This window comes from Aythya ferina, assembly GCF_964211825.1.
Source record: "Aythya ferina genome assembly, chromosome: 26".
Taxonomy (NCBI): domain Eukaryota; kingdom Metazoa; phylum Chordata; class Aves; order Anseriformes; family Anatidae; genus Aythya; species Aythya ferina.
Genome location: NC_140324.1, coordinates 4663088 through 4676479, shown reverse-complemented (window position 1 = coordinate 4676479; position 13392 = coordinate 4663088). Strand labels below are relative to the sequence as shown.

Genomic DNA, 13392 nt, shown 5'->3' with positions numbered 1-13392 from the left:
GTTCCGCCCAGGAGGACTGCGCCCCCCCCGCTGCTGCTGCTGGGGGGGAGGAGGGGGGAGGGGGAGAGGGGGCGGGGTTAAAGGGGAGGGAGGGGGATTAAAGGGGCGATGGGTTGGGGGGGGGGTGGGGACACGGGGGGGGCACGGACACGAGTGGGCGGTGTGGAGAGAAGGGGGGCACGGGTATGGGTGGGGGAAAGGGGCACGAGGTGGGACGCGGACACGAGTGGAAGGGGGGATGGACTCGAGTGGGGGCACCGAGACAATGGGGGGACACGGACACGAGGGGGGGGACACGGACATGAGTGGGGGCACATGGACACGAGTGGGGACACCAAGACAAAGGAGGGAAACGGACACGAGTGGGGGAAAGGGACATGAAAGGGGACACCGAGACAAAGGGGGGGGCACAGACACGAGTGGGGGGTATGGAGACAAGGGGGGCATGGACATGCGTGGGGGAAAGGGGCACGAGGTGGGACACGGACACGAGTGGAAGGGGAGACGGACTCGAGTGGGGGCACCGAGACAAAGGGGGGACACGGACACGAGAGGGGACACGGACACGAGTGGGGGCTCATGGACACGAGTGGGGACACCGACACAAAGGGGGGACACGGACACGAGTGGGGGGGCAAGTTCACGAGTGGAGGTCATGGAGACAAGGTGGGCACGGATATGAGTGGGGGAAAGGGGCACGAGATGGGACGCAGACACGAGTGGAAGGGGGAATGGACACGAGTGGGGACACCAAGACAAAGGGTGGACACGGACACGAGGGGGGGTCACGGACATGCGTGGGGGAAAGGGGCACGAGGTGGGACACAGACACGAGTGGGGGCACATGGACACGAGTGGGGACATAGAGACAAAGGAGGGACATGGACACGATTGGGGGTCACAGATATGAGTGGGGGACAGGGACACGAGTGGAAGGGGGAATGGACACGAGTGGGGACACTGAAACAAAGGGAGGGCACGGACACGAGTGGGGGGGCACGGACACGAGTAGGGGCACATGGACACGAGGGGGGACACGGACACGAGTGGGTGGATGTGTGCAGTTAGGGGAACAACGGGGGGACAGGGACACGAGGGGGGACAGGGCCACGGGGGTGTCGCAGCCCCACGGACACCGTGGAATGGGGAGGCCACGGGGCCGCGGGGGACACTCGGACACCCGTGGGTCACGGCACCGCCACCCCCCCCCCCCCGTGTCCCCGTGTCCTCGTGTCCCGGTGTCACAGCACCCCCTTGTGTCCCCTCCACACCCCGGGAGCTGGGGGGGGGCTCCGACCCCACGGTGATGGGCACGGGGGGGGGGACACCGGGACCGGATCCTGCCCGACCCCACGGGGACACCGCGTGGGTGCTGTCCCCAACAACCTCGTGGGGGGTGGGACCCCCCAAAACTTCTTGGGGGGGGACACCCCAAAAACTTCGGGGGGGGACCCCAAAAACTTCGTGGGTGTGGGGGGGACACGGATAAAAGGGGAGGGGGCTGGCGGGGAGCTTGAGGCAGGCACCGTGCGCGGGAGCGCGGACACGCGTGGGCGTGGGGGGGGTGCACGCGCCTGTGCTGGGAGCGCATGGGGCTGGGAAGGGGAGGGTGGGTGGGTGGGGGGGTGCACGCTCGTGTGCGCGTGCACGGGGAGGGATGCGCGTGCACGAGCCCGGTGCTGTGCGTGTGCACGCGTGTGCGTGGCCGTGAGCGCGTGTGCGCGGCGGAGCCGGCAGGGGGCGGCCGTGGCCGGGGCATGGAGCCCGTGCGGGGCCGTGCGGGGCCGGGAGGAGGCCGCCCCCCCCCCCCCCCCTCCCACGGACCCCCACGGACACGCGGGGGCGGCCCCGGGGTCGGGGGGGGACGATGCGGGGCCGGGTCCACGCGTGGGACACGGGACACCCCCAATCCCCGAGGGTGAGGGTGGGGAGGGGTCCCCCGCTGTGATCCCCTTGTGGGGGGGGGGTCACCACGGCCACCTCCCCCTGCCCTGATGTGACCCCAAAGCCTCGTGTCCGGATGGGGCACGGTGTGGGGGACCCCAGCCTGGACCCCCCCCCAAAAAAAAGTTCTTGGTGTCACCGGTGTCACCGGTGTCACCCGTGGCCCCCCCACGCCACCCTGGCCAGGCACAATTGACCACGCTGCGCCACGCAGCCGTGACACGGGTGGGGACCCACCCAGGACCCCCAAACCCAAACTGGGACCCCCCCATCCCCATTCCCTGTCCCCCCCCTTTGGGGCTGGCACCCCTTGGCACCCCGCTCGCCCCCCACCATCCTCCTGCACCCCCCCGGCTGGGCAGAGCCTTGGGGTCCCGGGGTCCGTGGGGTGCCCACGCGGCCGTGGAGGCTGGGGGTTGGTCCCCGAGGTGGGGGCAGCTTTGGTGACCCCCCCGGACCCGGCTACGCCCCGGTGCGGTGACACGGGGCCGGCAGGGCCCGCCTGTTCCTCTTTCCGCACAGAGCCAGCCGCAGGCGAGTGGGGCTCCGGGGACGAGGGGTGCGGGGGGGACACGGCGAAAGCACCCACGGGTGCGAGGTGCCGAGGGGAAAGGGCACGGGAAGGGCGGCACGGCTGAACTGGGCTGCGCTGGTTGACACTGGGAAGGGGGAAAGCGGCTCCGGTAGCGGGGCCGGGGGGGGTTGGTGTGGCTGACAGCCGTCTCCCCGCAGCGGGGTGGCCATGGGGCACCCCATGGCCACGCTGCTGCTGCTGCTGCTGCTGCTCCCCGCGGCCACCTCGGCCTCCTGCTTCTCCCCGGCGTCGGCCACGCAGGAGGATTTCTCCAACAGCACCACGGGGTGCAGAGAGCTGGACTGGAGCATCTTCGGGCAGCAACGCCGGCTGCTCCTGGCCCACAACGGCATCGGCTCCGTGAGCCCCACGTCCCGCGTGGAAACCACGCTGGAGGAGCTGGACCTGTCGCACAACGCGCTGCAGCGGCTCCCCGGCACCTTCCTGCAGCGGGCGCAGAGCCTGCGGCGGCTCCTCCTGGGGCACAACCAGCTGCAGGAGCTGCCCGACGGCTTCTTCACCTCCGCGGCCGCCCTGCAGAGCCTGGAGCTGCAGGACAACCCCCTGCCCGCCGTCCCCAGCAGCGCTTTCCACCCCAGCCTGAGCCTCCTGACCGTGCCGTGCCGCTGCGACGCGGTGCGCAGTGTGCTGACCGCCTGCGCCCGCGCCGCCAACCTCAGCTGCCTCTGCACCGCGCCCGACGGCACCTTCAACGTCTCCGGTTTCTATGAGCGAGAGTGCCCGGGAGGCTCGGAGGTCGTGGCCGCCGCTGTCGGGGCCACCGCCGCGGTGGTGGCCGTGCTGGTGGCGGTGGCCGTCGGCGTCGCCGTGTGCCGCCGGAGGAGGAAGGCGGCCGCCGCCGCGGGATGGGGCAAGCAGGAGTCCGCCGGGGCCCACGGGCAGCCCCGGTACATCAGCCACGGGGGTGAGAGCGGCCCCACTGCCACCACCACCACCGCCACTGCTGCTGCGGGTGTGAGCGTGGCACCCGAATATGAGAACGTCTTCATCAGCCCCTGCGTGGGCACCAGCACGGCCCCCGCGCACGGAGGGACGCCGGGGTGGCAGCAGGCGCAGTACAGGTGAGCACCTGGCACGGGAATAATGTGGCGTCCAAACCCTGCTGTGCCACATCGTGCAGTCCTATGCAATGATGTCCTGTCCTGTCCCCATCCCATCCCATCCCATCCCATCCCATCCCATCCCATCCCATCCCATCCCATCCCATCCCATCCTGTCCCGTCCCGTCCCGTCCCGTCCCGTCCCGTCCCATCCCATCCCATCCCATCCCATCCCCATCCCATCCCAATCCCATCCCCATCCTCATCCCACCCCATCCCATCCCATCCCATCCCCATCCCCATCCCAATGCCATCCCCATCCCCATCCCCATCCCCATCCCCATCCCCATCCCCATCCCCATCCCCATCCCCATCCCCATCCCCATCCCCATCCCCATCCCCATCCCCATCCCACCCCATCCTCATCCTCATCCTCATCCCACCCCACCCCACCAAACCCAAAGACCGGGCACTTTTGGTGCCAAACCCATTCTCTTTCACCCCCGCTGAGCCCCCAGAGCCACTCGGGGTGGGACAGGAGGGGGACATTTCCCCCCCCCGGTGACCCCCCCGTGCCCCCAGCCCGCAGGTGCCCGCGGACGACACCTATTTCATGGAGAGCGACGCCGGGGAGCACCCCATCTACGCCAACACGGGGCCCCCCAACGAGGAGGTCTACGTCGTCCCCGACAATTGAGGGGACCCCAGGGGTGGGGGGGTCACAGCTGCCCGGTGGCCGTGATGGGGAAGCAGAGGGTTGGGTTTTGGGTTAGTTTTTTTTTTTTTTGCAATTAAAGCAAAACTGCTTTGCACTCGTTTCCTGCCCGGGATGGGGAGCGGAAGCGGCCGCTTCTCCCCGGGCTTTGCACCAAGGGGACGGTGACGGGTGGCTTCCACCAGATGTGGGGTCCCCGGGGGTCCCCAGGGCTGGGTTAGGGGTGCAGGGGGTCCCCCCCACACCCCGCTGGGAGCATCGGGTTCCCAGTAAGGGCTGGGTGCCGTGGGGCACCCGCGGCGTGCGGCTCCTCTTTTGGGGTGTCGGGGTGGCCGTGAACGTGGGGACGCACCGGTGGTTGGGGACACCCAGGAAATGGGATCAACCTTGCTGTTTTCCTGCCAAATCTGTCAGTTTGGGGTAAAGAGGAAAGGCACCGCTTTGGGGCAAGATCTCCAAGGCCATGGCTGCGAGGGTACAAACCCTGGGATGTGGCTGGAGGGGAAGGGGGACGTGGGGCCATGGCGCACCCAGGTGCCCTCCCAGCCCTGTGCGGGTCTCGGTGTTGCTCCACCGTGACGCGTGAAATGTTGTAACTGCCCCAAATCCCACGCGTAGCTCCTGGTCTGCAGGCTGTCAACTTCAACCTGACAGAGCCACGTGAGGTCCCCAGGAAGGTCCCCAGAGCCCCTCACAGCCCGTGCCCTGGAACGGAGGTTCCAGGACCCTCAAGGACACATCCCCATGCCCCTCATCCCTCAAACCCTGGTCCCCAAACCCCACGCCCCCATCGTGGTAGGCCCCATATCCCACAGCCTTCAAGCTCTGGCCTCCAAACCCCACATCCCGAGGGTGGAGGACCCCTACCCCATATCCCTCAAGCCCATGCCCCCAAAGCCCACATCCCCGGGGTGGGGGTCCCCCCATCCCATGCCCCTGTCCCCCGGTCCCGTTGCCACAGGAGCCTGGAAGTGGCAGCAGCCACTTCCCAGCCCGATGGCCCCGGGGTCAAGGCTGCACCCAGCACCCGTTTCAAGGCCACAAACAAACCAAAGGTCCCTGGGACCATCGCCCAGGGATTACTCACCCGCTGGGCTCGCGGGGCAGGGATGGGGCTGGCCTGACCCCGGAAAGCCAGAGGATTTACAGGCAGAGCCGTGAGAAGCCACCTCCCGGATGGCCGTGGGTGCTGGGGGTGGGGGGACACAACGGGGACCACCGCAGGGCTCGGGTCCCGTGCGCCCCGGCGAGCTCAGCACCACCACCAGCCTGGTTCCCATCACTTTATTGGTTTCCATTGCTACAGCGATCTGTTTTATGGAAATATACAAAATACAAAAGAAAAAAAAAAAAAAAAAAAAAAAAAAAAAAAAAAACAAAAAAAAAACAAAAAACAAAACCAACAAACTCCCAAGAACGTCTCTCGCCGCGTGATACAATAAGTTAGCAATAAATAAGAGGCGTATAAATAAGTCTGGAACCAGAGGAAAACGGGCACTGGGGCGCGCTGCGGCCACCTGGGGACAGCCCCGCTGGCGTGCCCGTCCTGCCTCCGGTGGGAAGAGCCCGGCTACCAAATAAAAAATGCTTTAAATAAGGGAGGAGAGGGTGAATAAGTTACGGTGGCCTGTGGAGTGGCAGTGATCCCAGCTGGAGACTGGAGGAGGGATCGTGTCCTCGGGACGGGGCTGAGCCGTTCCGTGCACGTTTCGTCCCCTGGGTCTGCTTTATTGGGTGTGCTGGTGCTCTGGGGGGGCTCTGCCACCACCCAGGGGGTCCCCATCTGTTCCAGAGGTGAGGGTTTCAGGCGCAGTGGCACTTGGTGACCAGCATGTCCTCGAAGACGGTGGAGACCAGCCTGCCCTCGCCGTCGTAGTGCATCAGCACCATGGGGTCGTAGGCGGCGGGCACGCAGCAGGGCGCCGGGGTGGCCTTGGAGAGGGAGTGCATGCGGGCTTTGATCTGGGCGTGCATGCTGGCCGGCTTGTAGTTGTGCGGGCAGGAGCCTTCGCAGAACCTCATGTAGTAGCTGTTGGGGGCGATCACCCAGTCCGACCAGCCGATGTCCTGGAAGGACACCTTCAGCGACTTGAGGCAGCACTTGCCCTCGCTCTTCCTGCACTCCTCGTCCAGCCCGCGGGCTCTCCGGGCCCTCGGCACCTTGGCCTCGAGGGTTTCCACCTCCAGCACCGATGTTTCGGCTCCTGAGCCCACCAGCGAGGCCGAGATGTTGGTGGTGAAGGCCAGCTCCAGCTGCAGCTTGGCCTCGGGACCGGCAGCCCAGCGCTGGACGGGCGCCGTCAGGTCCACGCTTGGAGTGTCGGGGTCGAGCTTTTGGGTTTGCAGGAGCTGGGGGGCTCCCCCGGGTCCCCCCGGTGTGTAGATGCTGACCTGGGGCTGCCCTGAGCCCAGGGATTGCTTGAAGAGCTTCAGCTCTGCTTGCACCACCCGCAGGCGCCGGTGGAAAGCCTCCGTGCGGGACACGACGAGGTGGTAGCGGTAGGGACCCCGCGGGTCCTGGTCACCGTGGGGGTCCTGCTCTCCTTGAGAGGGCTCTGTCCGGTGTCGCACTGCGGGGACAGGAAGGAGAGCTGATGTAAGAGCTGGAAATCCAGCCCTGAGTCAAGCCTTGTGGTCAGCTCCTTGTCCGGCAGCCAAACCACGCAGCTGCCCCGCGGACACCTCCGGGGAATCGCCCGCAGCCCGCGGGATCCCAACCCCGCAGGGTCCATCCCCAGCCTCCACCCCCGGGGGTGCCGGACACGCGGGGACCCCCAGCCCGAGCAGCAGCCGAATATAACCCCCGATTCCCCCAGGTTTGGTTAAAGCCCCGGCCGCAGGGAGCAGCGGGAGGCGAGGGACCGGGCGGCACCGCAGAACCCGCTTTTATCTGGAATTCACCAATCTTTGCGTTTTGCAGCCAAAGAGCTGGAAACGGCCACTCCTCCCCCGGCCCGAGCAGGGGAAGCGGCTGGGAGGAGGAGGAGGAGGAGGAGGAGGAGGAGGAGGAGAAGGAGGAGGAAGAGGAGGAGGAAGGTGACAGCAGCGGATTCATGCCCGATCATGTCCTAGCACATGCTGGGGCAGCGCGCGGGATGCGGCTCAGGGACGGGGCTGGACATGTCACCCTATAGCAGGACATGTCACCCCATGACAGGACATGTCACCCCATGGCAGGACATGTCACCCTACAGCAGGACATGTCACCCCATGACAGGACATGTCACCCCACAACAGGACATGTCACCCCGTGGCAGGACATGTCACCCCAGCACGAACCCAGAGCCCACGGGGGGGGTCTCCCGATGGCAACGGGGCCACCTCTACTTACGGCTGGCTGTCAGGCTGTGCAGCCTCCTGGTCCCGGCCACCGCCACCGCCACCTCCTCCCGGCTGCGGTTCCCCATCAGCTCGGCCACCTTCTGCTCGTAGTGCTGCTGCGCCCTCCTGATGCTCTCCTGGTCCAGCCTGCGCCGCGGGGCGGGGGGCGCGGGCATCCCCAGCCGCTCCAGGATGCTCCTTTTGATGCTTTCCACCTGCAGCCGCTCCTCGTCCCACCTGTGGGGCCGCGGCTCCGCGCCCCCCAGGAGCAGCAGGAGCTGCAGGCAGACGGCGGCGACCCCCAGACCCCGCAGCGTGCCCGGCAGCATCGCACCGAGCGGCCCCAGTTGCAAAACCTCTTGCGCAAAGGCTCCGCGGGCGGCTCTTATCGATGCCGCCAGGAGAATGAATGAAGAGGACCAGACCTGGCTTTATAGGAGCGGGACTTTGCCCGCCCTCCCCCCCCTCACCCTCCCCTCCTCTCCTCTCCCTCCCCGTCCCAGGGCTGCCCGTGGGTGACGCCGCGGCGAGCACGCGGCCGGGGCAGCGCAAAGCCCGGGCTGCTCGCGGCGGGGAGGCGAGGAATGTTTCCTGCTGCCTCGCTTCGTTTCCCACCTCCCGCTCTCTCTGCTGGTGGCGGGCAGCTGCAGGGGTTCCCCTCGCCGTACCGGGGGGCTCGGGGCTGTTGGGGACAGCTGGTGGCCTCGCAGGTGGCATGCGGTGTCCCTGCGGTGACAGGGGGTGACAGGGGAGCACCAAGGTGTGCGGGCAGGCGGGTGCCGTGGCCGGCATCACGTCCAGCCCCGTGTCCTCATCTCCCTCCTTTTCCCCTGGCAAATTGGCCACGCTCACGGCTCAAGGTGCCCGCTGGGGCCCCTTCCTTCGTGCCACTCTCGCTGCCCTGCAGAAAGGGGGAAGCGGAAAGCAGGGGGGGAGGCAGCTGGGAAGCCCGGCTCGTGCCAAGACGTGCGGGCGGGAGGCAGCAGGTCGGTGTTTGAACTTCTCCAAAAGCCAAAGCCGGGAGGTTCCCGGCTGACGACACCGCAGCCCGGCTTTGCTGCACTTCCCTGCCCCTGCTCCGGTTCCCTCCTGAAGTAAGCCCGGGCGGTGTTTGCATCATTGCTGAGGGCAGCCGGGAAGGTGCCGGGCACGCCGCGGTGGCACGGGTCCAGCTGGGGTTGCCCGCGCGCAGGCGAGCCCAAAGGAGAGCCGGAGCCACGGGATCCTCGCTTGGAGGAGGTGGTGGAGACACCGGGAAGGGCGCAGGGATGCGTCGGTGGGGCTCTCACGGCACAAGGAGCTCCGTGGGGATCAGTGCGAGCTTTTTATCGGGGCGGCAGGGAGATGGGCTGAGCCCCGGGGGATCGGTGAGGGGCAGAACCTGGCAATCGCCCCCAAAACGGAGGCGAGACACGAGGCTGAGCCAGCACGGGGCCGTCCACCCCATCTCCAAAGGGATGCTTCAGCCACAAGCACAGGGGGGACACGAGCCCAGCCCTGGGGGGATGAGCCCCTCGCTGTCCTCCTGTGCCTGGGGACCTGGGGCACACGAGGCCGAATTTCCTGCAGGCGAGCCAAGCGCCCGGTCCTTAACTGCTCCCGTGGGGGGATTACCCTGAGCCCGGGATTTAGCTCTGTTTATCTCCAGCTCCTCCTCGGGAGCACGGGTTCAAGCATCCTTCCTGCCTTTTTCACCCAGATTCTCGAGGTTTGCCCGAGGCAAAAAGGAGAAGAAACGTTTCACCCGGAGCCACGTGAAACCGTCAGCTCATCAGCACGAGCAGTGTCACGTGCAGGGGATCGCCCCGCTCCACCCCTGCTCTGGATGGGGGGATAAAGGGGAGCAGGCGGGGACCCCCCCCAAAAAAAAAAAACCTGCCTCCACGCTGCCTTTCCCTGAGCAGAGCCTCTTCCTGCCCCACTTTTGGTTCCTCTGGGTTGGGAACAGATCCCACACGCGGCTCCCGAGGAAACCTCAGCGGCGTCGCGGCTGGAGCCACCTTTCCTCCAGCGCTGCGCCCTACGGAGAGCTCAGCACCCATGGGTGCTGGCCTGGGGCCTGGCAGGGTGGCATGGCACCGCTGCTGTCCCCATAGCAGGCACAGGGACAGGCACAAAGGAGGCTGCGATGGAGCAGCTCTGCGGGGCCAGCAGTGGCTGCTCAAGGCACCGCGCCACCGTGCCGTCCCTGAGCATCTCCAGCTCCGCGGCGCAGCCCCCGGAGCAATCCTCCAAATTTTGAGCTGTGTGGGTGTAGAACGAGATGTCCCCCCCCCAAAAAAAAAAAACAAAAAACATCACGTCGTGCCTGGCCGTTGAGCAAGACACGGCAAATTCTACAATTTTGCAGTTCTGCTTTTGCAACGATTTTCTGAGCCGTGGGCGCGCCGCGTGCCACCGGCCCCTCCGCGGCTGACGCACGGGGGGCAGCATGTGGGGAGCATCAAAGTTGGCCGAAGCCGGATGTTTTTTCCCCAAAAGGCGCCAGGCGGTGAAGTCGGAGATTTACAGGCCGGCAAGAGCAATAAAAATTATCTTAAATTGCAGCGGCTGTGGGTGCCGAGTGACCCGTTAGGAAACTTCCCGGCGTGTCCTCACCAGCCCGCGAGATGCTTTATTGGAACAAAGCCTCGGCTGTGAGCATAGGGAGCATCTTCTCCTCCTTCCCTCTCCTTCGGCCAACCCGTATTTTAATTAATTATTTTAATATTGGATTTATCCAACCTTTACCACGGGTGGAAACGGGGAGATTGGACGACTGAAGCAGCAGGTGGAGCATCCCGTGGAGGCCGGCGAGGAACGGGCCGGCGAAAAGCCCAGCAAGAAGTTCAAAGCGGGAGCTGCTGAGCCCAGCAGGACGTAAATAACCACCCTGCCTCCTGTCCCCACCTCTGGGCAGGATGCGGTCCAGCCCCGAGCGCAGTGGGGGCCATCTCCTGAGCCCGGCGGCCCCGCAGGAAGCGGCCCCGCTGCGAGCTGAGAACCAGTGCCCCAAGGAGGAACGCTTTCAGCTGCCACTTCCCCACCAGACGCCGCCCAGCCCCGGCCCTGCAGTGCTGGAGAAGCTGGAGAAGGGCTCGGAGAGGGAGCAGGACCCTGAGCGTCGCTCACGTCTACCCGGTGCCGTCGCCGTCCTGCCCGGTGCTGAGCCGAGGGGTGCTGCGGGGACGGGCAGGGAGGAGCCCTCCAAGATTTTTGGCAGCAGGGGTTGGGATGGCGGCAGAGGCACCGAGCTGCCCCGCACGCTGCTGAGCCCCTGCTGCCAAAAATCTTGGAGGGCTGAAAACCTCGCAGGGGCCGGGCTCGGGGTCCCGGTGTCGCAGCCGAGCTCGGAGCCTGCTGGGGATGCTCCTGGTGGGAAATTCGGGTGCTGGAGGGGGAGGTTTCCTGCAAAGCCCTGCAGCGAGGTGGGTGATGATTTCTCAGGAGGTGTTTGAGGCCAAGAGCATCATGCACGAGCCCGCAGCGGGGAGGTTTCAGGCTCCTGTTTCTTTCCAGGTGAGGAAATGGGCACGGAGAGCTCAGCCACAGCGGCTGGGGATGGCCGGTGCTGCTCTCGTGCCTTCCCCACGTCACAATGAACAAGCACAATGGAAATCTTGCCGACCTTTAGCCAGTTCTAAACAAAACCCAACCAGGCCGGATCAGGTGAGCAACGAGCACCTTTGTGCTGCTGCTGCTGGGCTCGCGTCCCCCCCTTTTGTTCTGTTCACGGCATTTGCCAAAAAGCGAGGCTTCTGCTCCACTTGGAAAAGACTTTTCTGACTTGACTGCACTCGTGGTCAAAGATTAACTCGGATTCCCAGACCCCTTTGCCCATGCAATACAGGAAATTACTCAAATCCCATGGCCAAAAATGGAAATCCCCGGCTGCTGCCCCAAACACCTGCTTACATCATCGGCCTCAGCACAAGAAAGTTTCCTGCGTGCTGCAAGCATCCCGCCCGGCCCCGGCGGACAGATTCGCACGGCAGGGGCACGAGGGTTTGGGTCCACGCTCTGCGATGCTCTGGGTTTGCAGGGACGCTTCCCCTTGGGACACGAAGGTTGGTGGCATTTGGGACCGCCAGCATTTGGGGCAGCTCACCCCGGCTGAGCCCAGCGTGGTGTTTGAGAAGAGGCTTTGGGGAGAAGATTTTTAATGTCAGGAGACTCTCCCCATCGAAGCAGGGCCGTGCTGTGCCCCTCCGATGTCCCATCCGATGTCCCCAAGCCACCAACCTTGGGGTGTGCCTGGGGGAAGCTCCCGGTCCTGTCCCCAGCGCCGGGACACGTCCCAGAGGAGCGCTCAGGAGGCACTGCAGGAAGGAGAGCACAGAGAGCTCCCCAAAACCCCGCAGCACCGAGCCTGGATGGCTTCATCCATAGCTTGGATGAATCATGAGAATGAAATCTGCCCAGGTTTCTGCCTGGGCACCAAATCTGCCACCAAAGGACAAGGCGGTTTTGGCCGGGCTTGGATTTTTTTTTTTTTGAGAAAGCCCCAGAAATAAAGTTATAGGCTATCGAGAACAGCTCGTTGGGTGGGGAGGTGGAAATCCTACAGGCAAGAGAAGCTTTCCGTGATTTGCCACTGCTCAGCTGAGATCTGGCCAAGCAAACCCAAGCACACAGCAGAGTGGGGGGGTTAAATCCTCGACCACCTCCCAGAAACCTGGAGCCGGGCGTTGCGGTGCCCGTCCCTCACCCACCTGTGCAGCCGTCAGGGCGAGAGGCAGCGAGAGCCACACCACGGGACCTGCTGCTGCTCCCCAAAATTTCGGTCCCGTGCCTGTGGGGCAGGAAATTGCAGCCATTCCTGCACCCCGGGGAGCCCCTGGGTGCACGGTGGAGAGGAGGAGGGTGGGCACCCTGCTGGCTTCGATTCACGCGCCGGGGAAATGCGCCGAGGGCGCGCAGCCAGCTGGGCGCTGCCCAAAAATCCCACTTCATTTAGGGCAAGTTCAGAGGGATTTGGGGCAGGGGAGGAAGAAAATAAAGAGAGCAGGCTCCCAGCGAGATGAGGACGTTGTGAGACAGAAAGCAAATGTTTCAGACCGATTGGGATCCACCCCACTGAGGGGGTTCCCCGGGGATTTGCAGCCCAGGAGCGCGAGCCGAGGATGCGCCGGGTTGAGCCGCGCGGCGTCCAGCACGAGCCCGAACCTCTCCCTGCAGAGAGTTCAGGTTTCAAAACGGCCTCATCAGCACAGGGCTGCGTGACATCACCCCGGGAACAGCACCTTGCAGGAAAGGCTTATCACCTTGTAAAGGCAGTTACAGCATGATTTCATCAGCGCCAGCTCACGCGGCTGCACGTGCTGCGGCTCACGGCCAGGGAGGGCTTTGGCCTCCCCAGCACCCTGTCAGCGCCGGGCAGCTGCCAGGGGGATAAAAGCAACTGGGAAGGGGATAAATTTAGGGATAATTCAGTGCCTGGCCGCGCAGGAGGACCAGAGGGCTGGGCTGGTCGGGGCAGGTTGGGAAATAAATGTGCCCAAACTGAGCTTGGACATCAAAAACGTAGGGAAAAAGCAGGGGTCCAACAAAACCCGCACATTTTTCCTTTTTGATCTCCTCTCCAGCCACAAACCACAGGGCTGGGGGCACGCCGAGACCTCACAGAGCGGCTTTTGTGCCAGGAGCTCCTCGTGGATGTGCTCCTGAGCCCCATCCAAGCGCTGGGGCAGCCTCCTGCCCTCTGCAGCAGCAGCAATGGGGCTGCCCAGCCCGCTGCGGGCACAAGGGCTGAGTCAGGAGCCTGGTGCAATCTCCCCTGGCTGTTTCAGGTGCCAGGT

General features: G+C 65.1%; 2 protein-coding genes across 2 annotated transcripts; one reads left to right on the top strand and one right to left on the bottom strand.

The window, feature by feature from the left end:
- Positions 1 to 2628: 2628 nt before the first annotated feature.
- LOC311423864 (uncharacterized protein) lies at positions 2629 to 4390 on the top strand. The gene is made up of 2 exons (XM_084498397.1): positions 2629 to 3600; positions 4162 to 4390. Exons 1-2 carry the CDS (start codon positions 2687 to 2689, stop codon positions 4274 to 4276), a joined length of 1029 nt encoding a protein of 342 aa, XP_084354523.1. The 5' UTR covers positions 2629 to 2686; the 3' UTR covers positions 4277 to 4390.
- A 1171-nt stretch (positions 4391 to 5561) lies between these two features.
- GDF15 (growth differentiation factor 15) lies at positions 5562 to 8002 on the bottom strand. The gene is made up of 2 exons (XM_084498396.1): positions 7626 to 8002; positions 5562 to 6864 (listed from the first exon to the last, which is right to left on the bottom strand). The coding sequence occupies exons 1-2, from the start codon at positions 7942 to 7944 to the stop codon at positions 6098 to 6100; spliced, it is 1086 nt and encodes a 361-aa protein (XP_084354522.1). The 5' UTR covers positions 7945 to 8002; the 3' UTR covers positions 5562 to 6097.
- Positions 8003 to 13392: the final 5390 nt, after the last annotated feature.

What these genes read in the sequence shown, in the direction of transcription:
- LOC311423864 (XM_084498397.1), top strand. Translation starts at nt 2,687, where the DNA reads ATGGGGCACCCCATGGCCACGCTGCTGCTGCTGCTGCTGCTGCTCCCC. An exon ending in TGGCAGCAGGCGCAGTACAG is followed by an intron (nt 3,601 to 4,161) that starts GTGAGCACCTGG and finishes CCGTGCCCCCAG; the next exon opens with CCCGCAGGTGCCCGCGGACG.
- GDF15 (XM_084498396.1), bottom strand. Translation starts at nt 7,944, where the DNA reads ATGCTGCCGGGCACGCTGCGGGGTCTGGGGGTCGCCGCCGTCTGCCTG. An exon ending in GCACAGCCTGACAGCCAGCC is followed by an intron (nt 6,865 to 7,625) that starts GTAAGTAGAGGT and finishes CTGTCCCCGCAG; the next exon opens with TGCGACACCGGACAGAGCCC.